The 23,016-nt window shown below is 42.3% G+C and overlaps 1 protein-coding gene across 2 annotated transcripts in view; it reads right to left on the bottom strand.

The window, feature by feature from the left end:
- Window positions 1–7,688: 7,688 nt before the first annotated feature.
- Window positions 7,689–23,016, bottom strand: part of CREB3L2 (cAMP responsive element binding protein 3 like 2) — a 69,692-nt gene continuing 54,364 nt past the window's right edge. For both annotated transcript variants that reach the window (XM_068190840.1, XM_068190839.1), the window contains exons 6-12: window positions 22,320–22,466; window positions 20,556–20,614; window positions 19,353–19,421; window positions 12,257–12,356; window positions 11,222–11,348; window positions 10,315–10,540; window positions 7,689–9,521 (exon numbers count right to left, since the gene is read on the bottom strand). In XM_068190840.1, coding sequence (XP_068046941.1) covers window positions 9,446–9,521; window positions 10,315–10,540; window positions 11,222–11,348; window positions 12,257–12,356; window positions 19,353–19,421; window positions 20,556–20,614; window positions 22,320–22,466 — 804 coding nt within the window. In that variant the 3' untranslated portion in view covers window positions 7,689–9,445. The remainder of the gene's footprint in view (window positions 9,522–10,314; window positions 10,541–11,221; window positions 11,349–12,256; window positions 12,357–19,352; window positions 19,422–20,555; window positions 20,615–22,319; window positions 22,467–23,016) is intronic.

The following is a 23,016-nucleotide window of genomic DNA, read 5'->3' as shown; positions in this document are numbered from 1 at the left end:
CAGTGAGAAGTCAGTCTACTTTAAATGCTCCATATTCCTTAAGTCCACACAAAATTCATCCCCAGGTTAGCCCCCAACACTCAACTTTCAGGAAAAAAATACAAAACATATAAAAATAAATTTATACACATAGACATGTGTATGCATGTATTTACATCTCCTCCAATTATAAATACTTTTTTTAATGTTACATAAGTGGCCAGCTTCCCTTTCCAGATCCAATGTTGATAGATTGGATCCACCCACAACAACATTCCCTTTTGGTCAACATTTGAAGGTCTAGTAGGGCACTGCTCATCCATTGGGAAACTGAGGGATGTTGAGGCTCAGCAAGGAGGGACCCATCTCAGCTGAGCAGATCAAACCCAGATTTTTACCAAAGAGGTTTAAAAAAGAGGGCTAACCAGACCCTAAGCATTTCTTCAGACAGAGAAAATGAGACAATCCAACAGTCATGGACTTATTCTTATCTTCCCTCAGCTGTACCAGGACAAAGATAGGGGCCAGAACTTTAATTTCCTCCTTATGAAACACAAAATAGTAATTTTATAGCAATGTATAGAACTCGTGCAAACACATTGTAAGACTAATTCAATAATGAAAGTGTAACCATTTGAAGCCCACAAAGGGACAACACCAAGAAAAAGAGAAATCAAATAAATCACTTTGACTTTTTGAGGCACAAACTGGAGGGAGACAAGACACTCAAGCATTACTATTCATTAGAAAGGAAATATGCTTTTGTTTCCAATTGCTATCTCCTTTGGATCACCTTGCTTTGCTTAATCTCAGTGTGATTTACAGAGAGGAGGAAACCACCACTGTCCTTGCAGACCAGGAATCTGAAGCATGGAATTAATAGGGCAAGCCAAATTCACCAGCATGCCACAAGCATGAGGCCCACGTTTCTAAAAAAATCCTAAAGCAAACAAATCAGGAAAGGGAGCATCAGGAATGAATCTTCCATGAAATACCTTCAAGGGGGGGGGGGGGAGGGAAGAAGTCTGTACTGTCGTAAAATATGTACCAACAATAGCTACCAGCACAAGGAGAACACTTTCTACCCAAACATGCCATGAGAGGCATCACGAGCTGCATTTGGACATCCTTCCTCCTGCCCTGCAACAGGAAAAAGGAGCATCAAAATCCAGCCTTGGATTCAAACAGTAAGATGCTTTTCCAAGAACAGCGTGTCCTGGAGGCGGATAGGTGGGGAGGCTGACAGCTCATCACACAGCATTTCCCCATTGTGTGGGGGTTTCTTTTTCAGGCACAGACTCCCCGCAGCATCACCTGCTGTGTGGCGCTTTAAGGGTTGCACAAAGATCCGAGGAGATTCTTAACTGATGGCTAGTCACCAGCCTGTGTTTTGTTTGCTTGGAGGAACTGAGCTCAGCTAAAACTAAACTGAGAATAACTTTCCCAATCAGTCACAGTCTAACGATTTTCCTCTAAAAATGCTATATGTGGCTTGATGCTGCAAACAAGTGCCCTGGATCAATAGTCCTGGCAAGTGAAATTGCCTCTTTGGAAAGCAAGAGGCTCAGAGGGTAGATCCTTGGAGAAGAGCTTCTTTTTTTTCTTCCTTCACTGCCAATTTCTTTTGCGACTTTAACCTCTTTAGCCTCAAATCAAGGCATTTCTGAAAATCCACATCAGCCAGAAATTTAGTGCAGGCCATGGTGTTCCAATTTCCATGGTATGCTGCCTTCCCCAAACTCTAAAGCAGCCTTCTTTAAGAGGCCTTGGAAAGCATGCACCAAAGCCATCTGTCTCACTCCCATTTTCAGTTAAGCTGGAACTATTACTTCCATGGCTAGTATTTCCTGTGGAAGACAAATTCTTGGCTGCTGTTGTAGGGGTGCCTGGTACTCATATACGAGGTCTCCCTCCCAGTAGAAAACTGACATAAAACAAATTACTGTACCATTTGTGATGCCAGCTCTGCACAGGGTAATTTTTACACCTGCTCTAGGTCATCCATTGCCAAGTTCCTTGGATGACCAGCAAAGCCACAGAGTCCCCACACTGAAAGCAATCAGGCATTTTCTTTTCCATGTCTACTCCAAGCAGCAGAGGTCAGCTCTGTGCCCTGGCTGGATGCTGGGTTTGGGCTGTAGGGTGGAATGTCGAGTGCTCACAGAGGCAGAACAACTTCTGAATTGCTGGAGAAAGCTCCTGAATTATCTCAGGGGTGAGGGAGGCTAAGGAAAGGAGCCGAGGCCAGCAGAAGACCCAATCCCAAAAAGGCAAAGCAGAAAGTGCTCTTCTAAGAGTTCATTCCAGTTTAAAGAAGCCAAGTGCAAAGGCAGAGCAGGGAAAGGCCTTACCTTCCAGAGGGCTGTTTGGCCCACACAGATCAGCCCCAGCAAGCCCTGTCACTGCAGGTGACACAGCACCTCGGTGTCACTGGGCTGAAGCAATGCCCCCTCGGGAAGGCAAGGGCCTTCCTGGATCCCACTTGAACAGAGAATTTACTGTTAATGGGGCTGTAGCACAGTGTTGCACTGAGTGTCATTATCACTGTTAAATGCTGCTGGCCTTCACCTGACTTCCACCCATTACTGAGATATAATTCTCTGCTCACCTCAAAAAGGGAAGGGGCAGCCAGCTTCATTAAAACCCCACATCATTCTGTTTCTATCACTAAATTACCAGGGTTCTGCCATGTTGAAGATGGACACATTGCACATGCTGGCACACCTGGGAAAGTCGAGGGCCCAGATTTTTTCCAGTCATCAGGAAATCAAACAAGTAGCAATTGCTTTTTCTACAGAAAATATTTATTTGCAAGAAATGAAAAGCATAACATACTTCACTACATACATATTTAGGCTAAAAAAGCAGGTAGTCTGTTCTCTCACAGAATCAGGCAGATGATTTAAAAAGGAAAAACAGCAATTTCTTTCCACCCAATGGACATGCTTGCAGTGTGAACAATCAGGTGGGACCATATCCAGATGACAGCACTTGTACAAAAATAGAAAGGTCACTGAACACAGACACAGAGTTAAATAGACACGGCAATAGAGATAGCTGCAGTCAGAAGAGGCCCCAATGAAGTTTACCAGGGAGTTTTTTGGTTTTTTGGGTTTTTTTTTTTTTTTTTGGGGGGGGGGGGTGTGCTTTTGCGCTAGTATCATTGTCCCTGTCATCTTAGATAGGTCTTAAATGTTTGCACAAACCTATACTGCATTCACATGAACAGAGGGAGAGGGAAAGACCAGCTTAAGTGCCCTAGGGGTGTCACAGCAGAGTGACTGTCCTGCACGGCCCAAGGCAATGGAATTGGCCATGGATACTTCTCTTCAAGAGAGCACCACCAGGTAATTTACCCTTGGAAGGCCTAGTGAATCTCAGGGAAACTGGGATGCACTTGCACCACCCTCTGAGAAGAAACTGCTTCCTCTGCCTGGCATCTCACTGTGCCCAAGGAGTGGTTAGGGCATCAGTGCTCCCAGGGGCCTCCTTTTAAGGCTAATTTACACCACTTAAAGGAAAAAAATAAAAACCAAAAGCAATCAACGCCATAATTCTGAAGACCAAAAACAATACCAGAATATAAAATAATTATTTTTTTGTACCAAGCCAGAACTGGTCTCTAGAAAGGTCAGACAGTCTATGCACACACACAAAATGACACAGTACAACAACATTTAGTCGACAATTAATCACAGGACAGTCTTCAGAGCAATTCACACAACAGTTTCACAAGTGCTCAGTGATGTGGAATGTGAACAGGTTTCAGAAAGAAATGCCTGGACTTTCTGCTGCACCAAGCCCGAAGTGCCCTGTGTGTTCAGGTAGATGCCTTTATTTAGCAACACTTACTACATTAAGAAAACTCTGTGTTTTTGATACCTTTTGATCATTCACCATGCACATGTTCACAGATGTGCACACGTGCACACTCGTTCTCACCAACTGTACAAATGAAGAAAGCAAGATGCCATTATATCAGCACCACTGAATTAAAGTCTGTTATGGTGAAGTCAGATATGAGCAGAGCTCTGTTTAAAAAAAATCAGTACCTGCTTCTGCTTCTCCCTCTCTCTCTTCCACTCCCTTCATTATGGACTACTAAGGTTCAGAAAGATTTTTACCTGCTGTTTAGAGGGTAAAGTGGGATACAACATAAAGGTCAGATATGCATAAACAGGACCGCATAGCATTAAAGAGCAAGGGGAATAGGAGTGAACCTAAACCTAGCAGGTGACTAATCAAAGAGGCTATCACTGCTGATTTAGGCTATTACTGCTGATTTATGGAATCAAGAACTAGAAGGTTTCCCTGTGATGAAAGGAGTCCCTTCACCTGTCTTTTCTTTCACTCTTTCTGTAAGACAGGTCTACAAATCCAGCTTTCCCATGTTCTGTTCTCACCTCTTTAGTTGCAGCTCTTGGAGGAAGAATCTGGACATTGGTTGTAGGGCAGACAAGAGACAACTGCTAATAAAGAATATCCAAACTCCATTCAGCATCAAATCCAAGCAGCATCACAAATTAGTTTCCTGCATAATACACTTTTTTTCTACACAGGAATTTGATTCATATATATATACACACCTCGGTAAAGCAGAAAAAGGCCTGACATAAAAATGAGAAAACCAAATTGCAATTTCCCTCTCAATCCTGGAGTCTCCATGGATGCTGCTCACCCAAGCAATGCAGTATTAATCAGGATCAACCTTCAACAAATTCTCTGAATGCCCAATGTCACTTTATTGGCCATGAGAAAGCTACAAGATGGATTGAATCCTTACATTTTCTTTGTAAAGACCTTACTTAACACATACATAGTACATTCCCCTTTGTAACCCCCAAAGTTGTTAAACCTTAATGCTAGATAGTGCAAAGCAGCAACACATCATAGCACTACACTGTTATGTAGGCTGGTACAACTTTAGTAGCTACAAAGTACTGACCTATCATTTCACCTTCAGAATACAAAATGTTCCCTTTTTAATTAGTGACTTGAAAAAGAAATATTTTAGTCACCAGGAGTATAAAAATACTCTGTATTCCTCTGTTCTTAGCTGCGTGGGTTTTGAACAATGGCCTCTTGGCATTAGCTAGAATCTAGAGCCCAAATACTCAGTGGAAATCCCTCCCAACGTAGCAATTAGCATCATTCACTTACTTGACCTACATTCTAAAAGCGTCTAGACAGAATCCACCACTGATAGTTGGGAGGGATGGGAGTGAACAGGTGGGCTGGTTTCTTTAGCAGGGAAAAAAAAAGTTTTTAGATTAATTTTTGGTCTATGTTAGAAGAATCAAGAACACATCAAGATACACTGTTACACAGAGAGATGTGGAGGAAGAGATCCCCGGTCAGTATAAATCAGACCTGCAGCCCCCAAGAGCAGTGTGTGACAACCATGCTGGTTGTATCAGCTGGGATCTGGCCTAAGAACCTCAGCCTAATCCATTGGTCTGTGCTGCTGAAAAATATTGAGTGGTACAGATGAAATGGAAGAAGTGCAGCAAAGAACTACAAATATCCTGGAGGGGGAAAAAGCCAACATTACCTACACACCGGTAATAAGGTTAGAAAGATCACATGCCCTGTGATTCAGACTTTTTAAATATACATATATATAAAATAATGCCCTATATTCCTTCATAGCTTATCTCCCTAGAAGCAAAGACCCAACAGATCTAAACATGCTTTAAAGCTACAGGCAAAAAGGTAAGTTTACTAGTGTGTATAAAATTGTGCTGGTAAGCAACATAACCTTACAGCTGAGGACTCCTTAGGTTTATCACTTAAGTCCTCTACTGGAAATGGAAATTATGTAGCACACAAGGCCTTTGCTTACCCTGTCCATACACACACACACATATGCTTCCACAGCACCAAGTCACTGATCACCAGAAAAAGCACACTGGCAGAAGGCTAAGGCCTCAAGCAATTGAGCTGAACTGACTAAAAGCACTTACTGGCATCCTCCCTGAATATGCCTTACTACTCCTGCCCTATGCCCTTAGCTCAGAGCACAGAAGCTGCTTCTCCACATGGTCTGCAGTGCATCAACATTCCCACAGGGTCACCCCTGGATGCTGAGGCTGGCAGTGCAGTGGCACCTTGCCCTGCCCCTCCCTCCCCTGCTAGGTACAGAACACGGGCACAAACTCCCTCTGGAGATCCTGGGTCCTTGCCACACAACAGCCTGTGAGTAGGTGATGACAGGGGATTCCTTGGCAGAGAAACCTGTTCTATTAAGGCCCCTGATGAAAAACGATCACAAACACACCAAAGTGAAGCAAAGCTTTTCCTTATTATAAAGTAACATGTAATACAATAAATCCCCAAGCACTGTGTGTGCTAGGTCAAGAGATATCCTAAAAAGAGTACCTAAAAATAACTTAAAGGATTACACAAATTAAGATTATAGCAATAGATTAAAAAACACTTACAAGAAATCAGTATGGCCATACTGGCTTGGGTGGATTACTATAGAGGCCTGACCCAGACCATGGCCAGTTTAAAATGCTCATGATGAAAACATGATTGATTATCTTCCAATCAGAATTGAACCAATATGCCCAAATTAAACAAACAAACAAACAAACAAAAAAGGCAAAGTTTTAATGGCGGCCAGTGCATTAGGTTTCAGAGAGGAGGAGCTATTTTGGTTGTGCAAAATCATCTCTCCTTTAAGAGCTGAGAAATAATTCCACTTGGGTTTTCACACAGTGAAGTCAGCCAGCTGTATCTGAAATGGGAGGTGATCCATTTAGCTGGCAATGGGCAGGAGCTCAGAATGCACAGTGCAAACTGCAAGACTGGTAAGTGGTGTTGTGCTTCACACCCTGGGGCCTCTTTTGCAAAACATTTAACCACTTGGATGCCTCTAAAGGCGGCAAACCAAGGGTGCTCTGGAAAAAAAAGACCATTTAAGGAATTTTCTAAACTATGACCTTGCCTACTTAGGCTGACCAGTTGGGGTCAATCCCAGCTTTCTCCTGTCACTTTGCTGACCTCAAGTGGCTGAGCAATGCAGCCACCCCCTGTGGTACTCACAAGTGATCACTGTTTATGTGAAGCCTTAAACCATTAAAAAAAAAACCTCAAACACAAAAGTTGTCCATGGATACTGGAATGATTCAGAGAACCCAGCAGGACCACTGTGAAGGAAGACAGACTTTATGGTGGAGGTTGACTCATGCCAAGATGGGAACACTTGCAGAACAGACTACAACAGCACCTCTCCTCTCATTGTCACCTCAGGTAAAATAACAAGGCACTTGGGTAGAAGAATAGGGCATTACCTAGAAGTGTATATCTGCACACCAGAACGAGCTCATGGAGTCAGGCACCTGTTTCACTGTCACTGATGTGAAACACCCTCTTAAAATGGCACAGAGGGGACTGATCCACAGTCCCCTCCAATTCACCAAATCCCTTCATTTCACTGAATTTTGAGCCAGGCCTGAGGGTGGCAAAAAGGATGCTGAAAGAAGAAAGTCTAAGGAGAATGAAGAACAAGAAAGGAGCTGATGCGACAGCCGCTGTAATAAAATACAAATTCAATATTTTACAAAATAGAATAGTTGCAAGAAATATCTACTGTACATAGTAAAAAATTATTTGTAAGGCTAGTTTAGTTTTTCCCTTATTTATCATTAGGAAAAAAAAATAAAAGAAAAAAGAGCTTCAAATTACTTTTTTTTTTTAATTGACTTCTTCTGGTAAACTGTTAAGCAGCTATGCTAGCCTGCTGAATTAGGGTTTTCACATTAGATCCATCCTCAATGGAGCAAAAGTGCCCTTCTGTGGGAACCAGATAAAACCCTGCTCAAATTCTTGACTGAGTTCAACTATGCCCCTGCAGGGACAAACTGCAAGAAGCACAGCTCAGGCAAAGGCATGACCAGGGTACTGAGAGAGAGAGAGAGAGAGAGAGAGAGGACACTTGAAGACAACACCACCATGGGACAAAGAAACAAAGCATGGAGAAGAGTACTGGACCAGGATCAGACTGAATGCTGCTCTTGGCTTTCTCAGTGAGCCTGGGCCAGTCACTTCACCTCCCCACGTGCTCATCTCATTCCTCTTCTGACAGGTCTCCTGCCTACATAATCAGCTCCTCAGATCAGAGGCTGCCTTGGCATACAGTTAACACAGGATCCACCAGCTCTAGGCATGAGCTGGGCCTGTCTGTACCCAAAGCAGTTGGTCTCAGATCACATCTCTGGAAAAGCAGGTAAGAGGAAAATAAGACACATGGCTTTATTTTAGGACAATTCAAGCTTAAGGGAAGGAAATGAGTATCCAGTGATGTTTGCCTGTCTAATTTCAGGGTCTACCCAGATCACTTGCAGGTTTAGGAAAGCTCAGTTCTCTTTGCAACTACCTGAACAGAATTTTTCAAAGCTAATAAATACTATTTACAACAGTAACAGGAAGATGGCAAGGAAAGGAAAACACAAGACAATCTGAGACCGGGTCTACGCAAGAATTTTCATCAACCAGCTAGAAGTCAATATATTAAATCCATACAGTCCTCTCAGGAGGCACTTCTGGTTTAAGCCGTACATTGATTTAGTTTGTTGGGAAGGAACTGACTTAAACTAAATAGATTAGCCTTAAGCAGACTAAAGGGCATCCATCTAAAATATTGCATAAATGTAACAAAACCTGCTTTCTAAACAGATTTAGTTAAACTAGTGTAATTCTCCCACACAGTGTGTGGTAAAACAGTGACTGATCTTTGTTTAATTTCTCAAGGGTGGAAGCAGGGAAGCCTACTGGGACTGCTTTCAATGCACAGAGAAACCTACCCTGCTAAGTGACGAAGAGACTGGAGGGGAGAAGAGAAAGAGCATGGGGAGGACAATTCAGCAGCATCATGGACCAGCCCTCTCCTGCCTCTGCTGTGAACTCAGCAGTGTCAGGGCCCTTTCTTGTCCCTTCAGCAGCAGGCTGCACATGTGCTTCTCTGTCCCCCCAAAAGGCTCAAGTGCTGTAGACCTGTAGGCACAGAACTGTGGTGAGACTCTAAGCACCATCATGTTGCATCTCCTCTCTCTCTCAATCACCTTCTCCCAAAAAACCTATCACCCACATGCTCCCAGCAGTTTTGCACAATTCACCCTTCTCCAGAACGTCTTTGTGCTCAGATCAGGCTGTGTGCATGTACAGGCACACACACCCACCAGTCACTGGCACGCTGCTGGCATCATCTGCCATCATAATTCAGTCCTGCCCTTGCAGTGTTAGACAGGAAAGGGATAAAAGCAGAGATAGGGACTGTGTGCGACGTGAGGAAGGGAGTTACAAAGACAAGAGATCCCATCTGTAGTCACAGCCTCATCAGTCAATGCAGAAGTTGAACTCCCTCTCTTTTGTACTTTGGTTCACTGAGGATGACAAGTCAGGGGAACTTTGGTTGAAAATATGTGGGAAGGAGGGAAGTCAAGAAAAAAGGCCTTTTTTATTTTTAAGAGGTGGCATTGACTCTTCTATCTATTTCAATTATCTTCAGTGTTTCATTTCCTTCTAGTTCGGAGTTGACTCTGTAGGGAACAAAAAACCAAAGGTTAAAGCTAATAGTAATTTTTTAAAGTACATATCCTGCTTGATCTGGCTAATGCTAAAGAGCCATTCAGTATTTACCAGGTAGGTATTTGTCAGTTAGCTGAGTCTGGTAACATACTGAATTATACTGAAGTAGTCATCTCTTTGGCTCTAGGCAAGCAAAGGTGCAACAGAAAGAAGCACACGTATTTAAACCAGTGACTCTCTTTTCAGAGGCTTGCAAAACTTACATTTATGCTAAAAAAAAGAAAACAAAAAATCCCTTACATTTTTACTAAAAGCGAGGGAACTCAGTGTAGGAACTTAAGTAGTCAGAAAATTTTACATGTCTGTCTCTTGAGACTGAGTCCTGCAAACTTTCCGCAGTAATGCTTTGGTAAAATCACTGCTGTGAGAAACTCCAGCTCTTCATGCCCTAACCTCATTGAAATTCCAGTGAATCACAACCTCACATTTCCACACAACTGCCAAAAGCTTATTCCTTTGGGAAGCACACAAGCAAGTGCTTTAAAGAAGTGGGTACGCCCAACTAACAGGCTTACAGGGGTTAGGTTTCTGGCAGAAGTACCGAGTTCGGTAGCTGTATTACTACAATTCTGCTGCAACCACTTCTCCAGAGCAACAGTGGCTTTGCCTACAGGCTCTCCAGATAAAAGCCAAACTCTTACTTCATGCTTCATGGTGCCCAGCACAGCTGAGCTGCTAGTCTAACCTCTGGCCTTCAGGCATGAACAAGAGTGACACAGAACAAGCAGCCTACCCTGCACTCACCTGTGCTGCTGCAGGCCCAGCAGCACTGATTTCTCTAGCCTTGTCTCGTTGGCTATTGTGAACTGCATGATATCATCCTGCTGTGTCCCTGGCACAGCCTCCAGGGACAGTGCTGTGAACTGGGAGGTGTCTGTTTGCCTGTCATTGTGATCTGCAAAGGAGATTGGGCTTGGTGGCTCCTCCAGTTGTTGAGGCTCTTCATAAATTAGTAGACTCCTTGACCTCACTGCATGAAAAGACAGAATGCAAAATGAGATGAGCAACAGACAGCTCAGAGAACAGCCCTGGTCATTTCAGGAAATGGAAACTGTTAGGGCAGAGCCAAAGCTGCAAAGGCCTTTTCTTTTCATAGTGATTAACTGGCAATTTGATAACTAAAGAAAGAAACCATAGGAATGGTCCAGGTAGGGATCATAAAGTCCTAAATTACTCACAAAACAAGAACAAAATTAAATAATAACTTTGATATTATATTGGTTCATTATGGTTATGTAATACTAAGAGTTTCCCATTCAACTTTGGACTCTTTGGTGACACTGGCAAAGAAAAAAGCCACTGAAATAATTTGTGCATTTTAAAAGTATGAACATTTGCTACCAAGCAGAAACCCTGCTACCTTTCACAGACCACTAACTTTAGTTCCACAAACAGAGGCAAAAAATTCTTTAAACAGAAGTACCAAGCAGGCCAGTGGGGAAAAGGTTTTGCTCATTTTTATGAAGTCTGGTGCCATCAGTATAGTTTGCCAAGCTATCCTTCTTAGAAAAACACAGGTATATATAAAAAAATGGCCATTTAAGGAGCAGAAATGCAAGAGGTGCTTGAGAAGGAGGTTAGGAATGGGTGTGGAAAACAAGTGCTTAAGTACAACCAAGCAAAGAGCAAGACTGGAATAGCTGTCACTTACCAATGGAATCTGTGTAGGACTCCGGTGAGGAATGCTGCCTGGGCAACACCATCTTTGTAGCAGAAGGATATGGCCCATAGCTCTGAGAGAAGCTGCCAAAAACTACTGCAAAGCACAGCACCACCATCTGGCAAAGGGAGGATGCAGGAGAGGTGAGTGCACTTGACCCACATGCGCACATGAGAACTGATACTTTATCAAAATAAATCACTTGAGGCCATCCTCACCACTGCACACCTAGCAGAGGCACCTATACAAAAACAATTCAGTGCTTTAAAGGGCACATTTCAATGCTGGGGTTCATTTTCAATGTCTGCACCATTCTGACCAGCAGCCTTTTTTACTCACAAAGCTGAAATGCAGATAAAGCTGCCATGTGTGTTTTAGAGGCACTGCTAAGGATTTCCAAGGTTATTTCTGCTGCTGGCCCCAGTCTTGCTTCCAAGTGACAGTGACGCTAGATTGGAAGAACAGCTTATGCCTTGTAAATGATTTCCATCAATTTACAGCACTTTAGGTATAAAGGGAACTTGATAGCTGAGTGTAAGGAGGGAAAAGCAAATGTTTCATTCTACTCATTTTCTTATCTTGACTACTACTACTGAAAAGGACAGAGGTAGATTTACAGCCTCAGTCATATTTTGATTTGCTTGAGCAAGTTTATTTTTATTGGTATCAAAAGCACCAAGCATCAAAGGTCACCCTCATTTTCATTTTACAACCCTAGAACACCATTTCCACCATATAATAATAATGCAGGAAATAATCAAGTGGGTCCCTTGGAAGAGCATTGCTCCTTCTTTCATCACTGCAGCACCCAAGCAAAAGCACAGGCCCAGTCTCCTCCAGAACCCACTACCTTCCCACAATCATTAATCTTCATCAGGCACAAGTCTCACCTCTCTCAAAATTGTTAAATCATGAAAAGGAGTTCCCTAAGTTGCAAAATTGCCGTTGAGAGGCTTTGCAGAACAAGAGATGTGCCTTGAAAGAGCTTCTCATTCCCTCAGAATTCCCAGCCTTAGGGACACTCACCATAAGACAGGTCCCTGTTTGTGTGCTAGCTGCCTTACACGAGCGGGACACTTTGCCAGCAACCACGGCTTGGAGTCTCTGCAACTGCTGCAGAAGTGTTCTGGAAAGCAAGGCCAACAGACAAGCATCACACACACTGACCTCTGTGTTGGTTAAGTCGATTTATTTTTGTTTGAAATTCCACACGTGACAATATTACAGAATTCAGGATAAGGTAGAGATAGTTGAAGTCTTCTTAAAAATTATTAGCAAGGAATGGTTTTAATTTTACAAAGTTTTTACATGTATTAGCACTGAAATGTTCAAGATTTTTTGCTTTTCCCTCAGCTTATGTCCCTGAACAATTACTTCTCTAGTACTTTCAGTAAGTTCTTATAAATAAAAATTGTATTTTCAGTGTTTCTTTTCTATACAAAATGGCACATTAACAACTGAAACTGCTCTGCATGCAAGTGACCAGTTGCATATATAACCTGACTCTATGTCATTAATTCAGGAGGAGTTTTGCCATTATTTTTAAAGATGCAAAACCAAGTTTATAACTGCTCAGTTAGTTATCAAAACCTTCAACTGCTCTAGCTGGTAATCTAGTTGGTTATCAAAACCCCCTTTTCCCAAAATCTTGCTATTTATTTGTTTAGAACACATGCTAGCTGACTTTTAAAGACAAGAACTTAAAACCAGACATAAGCACAGTCTTCACGTCTCACATTCATTTATTAAATAAAACACTTTAATGCTATTTGTTAAATCCTGAAGAGTTGACAAAAATTGCAGATGCTTCAAGTGGCTACTCTGATTGTGTCTTTCAGAGGTCCCAACCACAATGACAATTATCTTGTGGCTGGATTCAACAGCCCCAGAGCAAAAGAGCCTTTCTGACTGGTTTTTTGTTTTTTGGTTTTTGGGTTTTTTTTTACTTTTTCTGCTGTAGCATCAATTACTACAGTCAGAATACAAGCAATTTAAATGGGAAATTATCTCAAATTATGATTGGCACAAGGTTTTTACAGCAGTTTTTTTAACAATCTATGAGCAACCCAAATGCCTGCCCTCAACACAAATGTAGTATAATTTTGTATCAAGATGCTAAATTTTCTATTTGTTCCCAAGTTTACTTTTCACTTCTCCTGTAATTTTCACAATCTACTGTGGAGGATACCCCATAGAAACTCCAGATGACAGTTTTGGAGGCTGTTACGTCAAAAGCTAAAGCAAGAGGCAAGGTCAGGATGTCAGAGAAAATAGAAGGAGTATTTTAAGACCAAACTGGCTAAAAGCTAATTGTAGGACAGACCCAGAGGTGCCTTCACAGCTCAATATACACTGGTCTGCCTATTTTCATAGATTTTTTTAATCATCAATGCTCATTGCTAATTAGGGTTTAATGAATTCAAGGACTTCAGGAATACTTTCTGAAATGAGCACAAGGCATTCTCACAGCACAGATTTATCTGGGCCAGCAGATCCTTCTCAACTTGTTAAGGGTATCTTGAATGCTCTTGAGAGCATGGCTTACTCTGCAATTCAGTATTTTAAAAAGAGAGCGGTACCCAATGCAATCCTTTATTCAGTAATACAGAGACCACAGGCAAATTAAGAGATACAAGCAGTGTCCACCACCTAAATGAGACCATCCTAATTCCCTGCTCCCTTTGGCATCTCTCCCCAGTTCCTCCTGACATCCACTGCATGGTACGGTGCTCACCAGACCTGTGCACATCATTTCCTGCCACAGAACACCTTGCCCACAGCGTTCCCACCACCTGCCACCAGCTGTGTCAGACAGCAATGCCCTTTCAACCCTGAACTTTCTGTGCTGTTTTGGAAGGCTAAATCTTTCCCCCATTTCAGGCCTGACTCACTGGGCTTGATGCAGAACAGCTCTGTAGAGTGAGGAGGAAGGAGCTCTCCTCCTCCTCAGCTCGGGGGCTGGCAGCAGCAGCAGCCTTGAAATGCTGATCATTCTTGCCGCTTTTTGTGGAGGCGTCAGCGAGAAAACAGCTAATGGCTGGTGAGGAAATCAACAGAGAAGAGGCAATTCTCCTCAGTTTGTTCATCTCTGCCTTTTCATGCTCAATTTTAAAAACCTGTTGGGCAGAGTGGGCCCAGAGAGCTGATTACAAAACAGTCTCTTTGGAAAGTGTAATTAGGCAGGTATTCTGAGGTCTCCTATAGACAGAGGAAGATTCATCCTCCACCTTATTTACCAAATACCTTCACATAAAATGTCTTTCTTCCCCAGGTCGTTTATCTGTTTGAGCAGAGCTACTGTTTCCTTCTCAACAGACAAGGACTCGGTGTTTGGAGCTGACAGGATACAGGTGCACTTGCAAACCGTGAGCAAGAACCAAGGCAACAACAAGAAACAAGTCTGATCAGAGATGACATCTGTTTATCCTGCCACTGCCAAAATGGGACACTCCTTGGTGCATTTATTCTCTGTTTGAACCTGGAATGGAGGAAGACTGGATTCTGAGGTCAAAAGATTCCCATGCAAAAGCCTGTGACTGGACAGCTGCAAGGGTGATCTGGGCCAGGAGAAGCAAAAGGAGCACGTCTGTGCTTTGCAGGAAAGGGACTTCCCTAAACTATGATGCTCCCTCTAAGTACCAGCAGAAAGGCCACAAATGCTTTTAGTGGAATACATTGCCTAAGGCTAAGTCCTAACAGGAGAAAATGCAATCCCAAGACAGCATGCTAAGGGGGTTTGCACCCACAGGGATTATTTTCACTGTGTCTGACACATTTCCCAGGGATATTCAATTAGAGGGTCAATTCCGTAGGAGGTGTGATCGTGCTTTCACGCTTTTCCCTGCCAATGGAAGCACCTCATAGGAAAGCTGTAAAGTGACTGAAGACTCCTGCACTTCCTTCCACATGCTGCCAGCAAACTCGGTCTGTCTGTGATGTCTTGGTTTTGGTGCATATTCACATATATTCATCTTCTGAAGAGGCCTTTTCACTACCAAAGTGAAAAGGGCCAAATCAAGCCTTCCCTTCTGCTTCCAGTGATAATTTAATTAAGGAGAGAAAACTTGTCACTACAGAACCACCTGGGAGACTTCCTCAAGTCATTATTTCTGTTTAAAATCCAACATTGATTCAAACAAACAAAAAACCAACCAAACAAGACATCTTCAAAGGGACACCAAATACTTTATCTTAATCAAAAGTTTTTAGAGGATTATTCCTATTGTGGAGGAACAAAACCAATTCTGATAAGGAGAGAGAAAAGTTATTCTGCCTTTTAACTCTACATACAGAGATTTCTTCTCTACCTGTCCCATTTGTAGGAAAGGGGACAAATCCCAAAGTAAGGTTTTAACTAAAAGACCACTTAAATCAACTACCTTCCCTCATTTGAATGACAAAGAAAATCTCTACCAATATTTCATAAAAGATATTTCAGCATAAAAACCAATGTCTTCTTGGTCTGAAAGTAAGAAGTTACTCCAGGGCTGCCAAGCTTTGTCAACTATTGTAAGGTTGGTCTGAAGTTAGGTGCACAATATCTCATTGCAACTTAAACCTAGATCTTTTACTCCTTGAAAATGATTTGCTGAAATGACTTTTTCAGTCTCAAATGAAAGAGCAACCAATAAATCAGTGAAATCTGGCATCTTTGGTGCTAATAAACCCTTGGTGGGTCAGACTGATCTGCAACTTGATCTTTAGGTGACTGGGAGTTGAAGAAATGGAAGAATATCCTGTTTTTATTTACAAGGCGTTGCCTTTAAGGTGCTTGTTAGTGCAGATCTACACAGCTGGCTACTGCAACTCCATGGGAGCCACTCTGGCAGCCTCCTGCATTCATTGTCCATGTGTGACACTCTCAACTACACATGCACTGGATCCTATGTCTATCATTTCTCCAGGAAGAGACCAGACCAGATGTTTCAAAATTGTCTTTTAAGCCCAAACAGGGCTCCCAGGTAGACAACGTTGGTGTCAGAGGATGTTTGCAGCCCTCTGGATCACTGGCAGTCTCTGCCTTTGGTCTCAGTGCCAAAATGGGAGTGGGTCAAGCCTTCTTGGTGACTGGGACAACTTAGTTCAATACCCAGCACTAGCTTCTTCTCACACCCTTTGCTTTCTGAGAGAGCAGTGTCCCACATGCCTAGATGCTACTCAAACCAATGGCTCACTTGTGGCTATAAGACAAAACAGATGAACACGTAATAATGTGCTTCCTTAGTTTTGAGAAAACTGCCTAGGAAGGAACTTGGATGGGTTTCTTTTAAGGGTCTGAGTCACACAAATTAGGAGTGGTAACATATGCTAGTGTTCTAATACTAAAGCTGACAAAAATGCTGCACTCACCCACTCAGAGTAATGAGAATTAAAAACTCCAGCATCTTGATCCCCAGCCTCCTGCCTTGTCTTTTAAGATGTGTGAATGCCAAGGGAGATGCTCCTGGGTGCAATTTTTTGACCACACCTGCACCTTTGACATTACATCTTTTCAAACCCAGATTCCCAGGCTAAGGCTGGCTTTCAAGGAAGAGGCTTCTAAATTTTTTCATGTTACTAAGAGTAACGAAGGAACACTTTTATCAGAAAAAAAAAATAAATCTAGTGTTTCCATGGTTTGGAGCCAGATTTTGAAATGCAATCAGGGTTTCCCTGAAGTCTTAGGTATGCATTTATGCAAATGTTTTCTATATATAGATTAACATACTCTTAAAATCTGATTGCACATACTGAAACTGCTGTTCAATAGTTGTATGTTTTGGAAATTGCTCTTCAGTTCCTCTCAATCCAGCTAGACTACACAAACTTGATAGTGACTGACAGTAATACATGTTCATTAACTTTTAGGTAAGCAACTATAGCCCAACTTTTCAACAAGGTAAAAATCCAACTTTGACTACATCTACACTTGAAAGCATCATTTTAAGATGTAATCATAGCTCTTATTTTCCTGTTCTCTTTCTTCCATTCTTACAATTTTTCATAATGGGAGAACAGCTTTGATGTTTGTAGATCTAATTTTAGATAGTATGTTCAATAATGTCTTCATTTTTTAATGAAACAAATATTCAAAGTTACAGCTAAAGTCAACTAGGCTCTACTTTGGCTATATTAAATAAGATATATATATGCATAACTGTGCTAGGTACTTTGAGAAATAATGCCCTAAACATATAAAATCAGGCATCCAATGCACCAAACTGACACTAAATAACTTTGACCACCACTTCTCTGAATTTAGATTCCTGACTGTCTGTAGGAGATGAAAGTTCCAACTATAGGATGCTGTGAAGACAAGTTCTTAAACATGTGAACAGTTTCTGGATGCCATGCCAAGGCTCTGTGCAAATACCAATGAGGAGATGTGACATTTTGAATTCATCGTAGGATGTGGATAATGTACATTTAACTAGGGCCTGGAACCATTCTCTGAATGAGAAAGTTGCTCAATTCTAGAGTAAATAGGAAAAGTGGCTTTTTGGAGTTAAGGTGAAAAACTCTATAACACGATATGTTACAAAACTGAGGTTTGATGAAAGCAGGCACTTTAACAAATTCTTCAGTACTTCACACATAAGCCTTAGCAGATTTTAGACACAGTTGATATCTAAATAGCCAAAACAGCATTGCCATGAGTTACAAAAATTTCTGTACAGAAGGATGAACATCTGCTTCTCTGCATGAGATTACACATCAATATCAATGCTATTGCAGAGGGAAGGAAACAATGCAACCCATCCCACATGGCCAAAGGATTTGGAGATCGTATCACTTACCTAAAACTTTTTAGAGCATTTAGCATGAAAGAATTAAGATAATCAAATAATAGATAAGATGCTAAAGGTCCTTTTTGAAAGGATGGACAACACCAACAAAGCTTGAGTGCATCCTCAACAGATCAGAGATGAAAACAGCTAGCCAAATTTGCCTTAACTGGGGAGCACAACTCCAGGGTTGATAACATGTCGCCAAGGAGATAATCTACAGCTGCACCTTTTCTTAAGAGAAGTTGGCTTCAGTACCTTCTGGGACAGATTCTGGGTGAGACATCTACAGAATAGTTCCTGGTTCTTTTATGTCAAACCCTAGAGGACGATGTTAAGAGGCACAGAAATGGCTTGGCTCTCTCCAAGTAAGCAGCAGATGTCTTTATGCATGAGCAGTGTGTGGGAGACACTCTCCAGCAAATCACAGTGCTACAGGGTCTGGCTTCATGAAATTAGAGATTGGATCCAGAGATTAGAAACAACACATGCCACTCAATTAGCAATGCACTGGCTGCCAGATGAGCTCTAGGGCCATTTTCCATGATTGTGGGACTTATCTTTAAAACCCAGCCTCCCCCCACACTTCAGTGTCACCATCATGCTCCTTGGCAATATTCAGCCATCACTGCAAATGCCTCTAACTGGGAAGTGTTAAGGGTGGGCTCCTCTAGTACCTACTCACTGGAATTTGCCACACTGAGCATAAGCCAGGATTGACACTGCACTCTCTCAGTTAACACTGAACTAAAAGCTTAGCTATTCAACATCTTCTGCCATGTGTCCTTTGAAAAAGCCACCACTGAGTCACCCATTTTTTTCAGAAATGAAAAAGCAAGAAGGTGATTTTCCTCTCCAAATGAAGGAAATTCTGGGGTGTGAGATAGAAGGGTGCACAGTAATTGCAATGACATCTAGTAGTACATAAGGAACTAATAATGACTCTTGAGTTTCAGCACTGTTATTTCTGGAAGTGTCACATCTCAAGGCTTCCTGGTAAAATTTCAGTAAATAAAGACAATTGGGACAGCTAGACTGTAGGGTTTTTTTGTTTTGTATTACAAATTACATTCCCTTGGGCAGCAGAGGAACTCAGAGAAGAGTCCTAAAGGTTTCTCAAGCACACCACAGGCTGGGGAGGCAGTTTAAGACATGACATCAAAACCTCCATGCTACAGTCACAATAACTGGCCTTCCACATCTCTAACATAAACCCCATCAGATACAGCTTTGTCTGATGTATGTTTCACATTTGTCTGATGTATTGTTCACATTTCAATTGATCTCAACCTCCAGATTTTCACTTTTCATGGAAATATCCCGCTACCAAGTTTTGTTTGATGATCTCCATACCTTACCTGTTAGTGTTCTCCAGGACTTCAACCTTCTTACGCAGCTCACTGTTTTCATTTGAGCAGGTCTCAACTCTGGAGACAGCACAACGAAAGAGAAATATAAAAACATCAGTTATTTATTGGAGTGATTATAAAACAAGCCAAACTTGCTTTCACTGAGAGCTCTATGATCTTGCCTACATTTAAAGAAACAATTACACCAATGAACTTCAGTCGTAATATTTAATCACATTTCATAGTGTGAAACACAAAGCAAAAGTTGCATTAGCTGTCTGGGAAATGCCATGCTTCTGAAATCAGAGCCTCAAAATTTCAAGTCTATGAGGGCTAATAAGCCATGAGATTAAAGACAGTGCTCAAGACTGTCCCAAGATTCTACCCATTTCCAAACTGTCCCTGGAAATCCCCAAACTAAAGGACATTGTCATATAACATTTAAGAGGTCCAAGTAAAGTATGTGACTCCTAAGAAAACAAATAGAACCATCCTGAATAGCTTCAAGAAGAAAAAAAGGTAAAGAAAATATCCTTGATATCTGGTATGCATGAGGTGGAATTTCAGAAGAGTAACTCTGAGCAAGTGAGACAGAGCTATAAAGAGACAAGAAAAAAATGGAAATTACATCAAGGATATCACCAAAGATGGTACAAGGGTTTTAACAGAACCATCTGGTGAATTGCATAAGGGTAATACTAGAATATTCATCTCCTGGAAGAAAGATTAATTTGGGATATAAATCACTAACTGGGGGTTTGGCTCCTGCTTGCTAAGGGAAGTCGATGGGTCACATGCTATTTTCCCAAGTCCTGCTTTTTTTCCCAGGCAGTCCTGACTGACTCACCCACTTCCTATTTCTGTTTTCATCTGCACTAGAAGACAGAGTTTACTCACTCTGGATCCATCTTTCCCTGAACACTGCCGGTCCACTAGGCCAATACAGTTGCCTGAGGCGAAGGCCAATACAGCTGGGTCTTGCCTAGTTTAAGGTGTGAAGTGTTTGCTGGCACATTAGCGACCCGCTGCAGGCAGGCACAGTCCTGACCCCGACAAGCAGCTGCCAGGAGCAGGGCCTTTTCTCAGTCACTGCCACGAGATGGCAGCTGGCACTCTGTGCATGGAACTGTCCCAGCAGCCACAGCTGGATCCCTTCCCAGTCCCACATCTAGCGCTATTGGCCTGCTTGAAACAGGAAGGAGGCTGGCTTACTTTTTTTCCAGGCTGTCCATGTATTCTTTCTTTTTTCTTCTACTTTCCTGGGCAGAGATCTAAGGAAAAAGGATGAAAAACACCAAATATTTGCACAGAAAACAAAAGCATCAGAGACTGATTAATAAACTGGTAAAAAGCCCGAATGTTACTGGATTCAAGATTCTGTCTTATTCTCATTCCTATTCCTGGCAAGCAAAGCACTGACTTGATCTATATCCACATTCTGAAGCAAGGCTCCTCCTTTCACTCACACAAAAAAAGATCATCCCCTGCTAACCTTAAAAAGTAAATCAGATACATCTGGAGAGAATATCCCAGGACAAATACCAAAAGATGATCCCAGGACGACGTCATGCATCCGGGAGAGAAAAAGCCCACAAATGTATTAGAAAGCAACTTTGCAGACAAGGACATGGGGTCCTGATGAACAAGTCAAACAACTGTCAGCAGTGTGTCCCTGCTGGAATAGCAGCCAACCAAACGTGGGTCTGCATCAAGGAGATTGTAGTTAGCAGGTCCAGAGGAGTGGTTCTTCCCCCTCTGTTCAGTGGCTGCAAAACCACAGCTGAGTACAGAAGTGCAGTCCGTGGCTCAGAAACAAATCCTCTGCATGTACAGAAGCAGGCCCAGAGGCAGAGCTCTGCTATAATAAACATGCCAGAGCACAGGACATCTCAGAAAGGAAGAAAAAGATGGGCTTGTTCAAATTGAAGAAGAGAAGGCTGAGAAGGGAATCTGATTTATTGCTGTCTTCAATTATCTCAGCCAACATGATGTCAGAGCTCTCAAAGGCACACAGCAAAGTGGCAAGAGGCATCAAATACAAGTTGCAGCAAAGGAAATTCCAATCACACATTAGGGATTCTGTTTATTTGTTTTCATTACAAGAGTGGCCTAATATGGGAACATGGTGCCTAGAGATACAGAGGACTCATCACCCTTTGCAGCAGTAAAACGTGACTGGACAAGACCCTGAGTAACCTACTCTAAGCTGACCCTGCTTTCCAAGCCAGGGCTTTGACCGAAGGACCTCCAGATTTCTCCTCAATATAAATGACTCTGATTCTATGCCAGAAGCACATGAAATGCATCAGATCGCTTCAGACCATTTTTTAAAAACACGGTACAAGACCAAATTCCAATTTAGTGTGTCCAAATTTAAACTTCTATCTGCAAAAGCAGTAGCAGAATATAGTAACCACAAAATATGTGCTAAAATCCTCTAGAACGAGTGAGCTGGCCAAGCCTGAGAAAAATTGCATTCTTCCCCATCACTAGGATCTTCCCCATGCCAGAAGGAGAAAAAACCAAACTTGTAGGGCATTTGGCACCCTTGATATCAACCTTACAAGTCCCTGAATTCAGTGATCAAAAGACGAGTGCACTGAAATACAGAGTCATATTTTAAAATAGGAAACAGAAAAGAACACCCTCCTCACCATGCAAAGAATACAGAGCTCTTTGCCTGCCATAAGGGTACGATTGTACTGATTTTTTTTTTTAATGGAGCCAAGCCACAGCAACTTGATACCCTGCCTGCTAAATACTCCATTGTTAGTGGGGTCAGGTAAATACCTACACTGAGGCACACTCACACTGACAGACAATTTGATGGATGTGTTTAGGAACAAAGGAAAGCACTTTGTTAAAAGACAACTTACAGCATTCAACAGTACCACGGACCATTACTGCAGAATTCTTCAGCATTTTTTAAAGTGAAGGACAAATAGGAACCACCCAGCAAAGCTAACTAACATTTACCTTGTTTTTTATTTTCCTGCGGATTTTCTTTAGAACTTTCTCCTCCGCTTTTGTCAGGGGCAGTTTGGTAGGGATTGGGTAGCCCTCTGCTATCAGTGTCCTCTTCTCTTCCTCTGTCAGGATGAGGGGGCCAGTCCCCTGTAATTTCTTCAAGGGTCATAGAAATGAAAGGAAATAAAATAATAAGTGCACACAGTCCTAGAAGAAAAGGTTGTTAGGGAGAAGAGGCAGCAGGTCTCCCACTTCAGACAGGACTAGGCCTACTAGAACAGCTTCCTGCAACTGGGAATGTGTGGAAGACCTTTCAGGTAACTTCCATTCTGAGTTCAAATCTTTGGGAGAGGATTCTCTGTTGTTCTTGGCCCAGCTCTGTCCACACTGAGGCCAACAGTATAACTGCCTTTGGCTCAAACAGGGAAAGAGACACATGAGAAACACTCCTGAAAATCCCTCCCTAAAGATCACCAGCTGCTCATGACATGACAAGAGGACAGATGCAGATCTACCAGAGACAGGTCAACCCAGCAGGGCTGGGCCCTAAGGCAAAACACAGTCCATGATGGGATAAACCTCATAACACCAGTGAACCCTGTCTCAACTTGGAGGAGAGGCACATGCTGTTCCCTGTGGGAACAGAACAGACCAGTGAGCAAGAATTACTGGATCTGCAGTTTTGACCAGAGATGAATTCATCAAA

The sequence above is a fragment of the Anomalospiza imberbis genome, chromosome 5 (assembly GCF_031753505.1).
Source record: "Anomalospiza imberbis isolate Cuckoo-Finch-1a 21T00152 chromosome 5, ASM3175350v1, whole genome shotgun sequence".
NCBI classification, from domain to species: Eukaryota; Metazoa; Chordata; class Aves; order Passeriformes; family Viduidae; genus Anomalospiza; species Anomalospiza imberbis.
The sequence above is the reverse complement of the archived record's forward strand: the minus strand, read 5'-3'. Positions and strand labels throughout refer to the sequence as shown.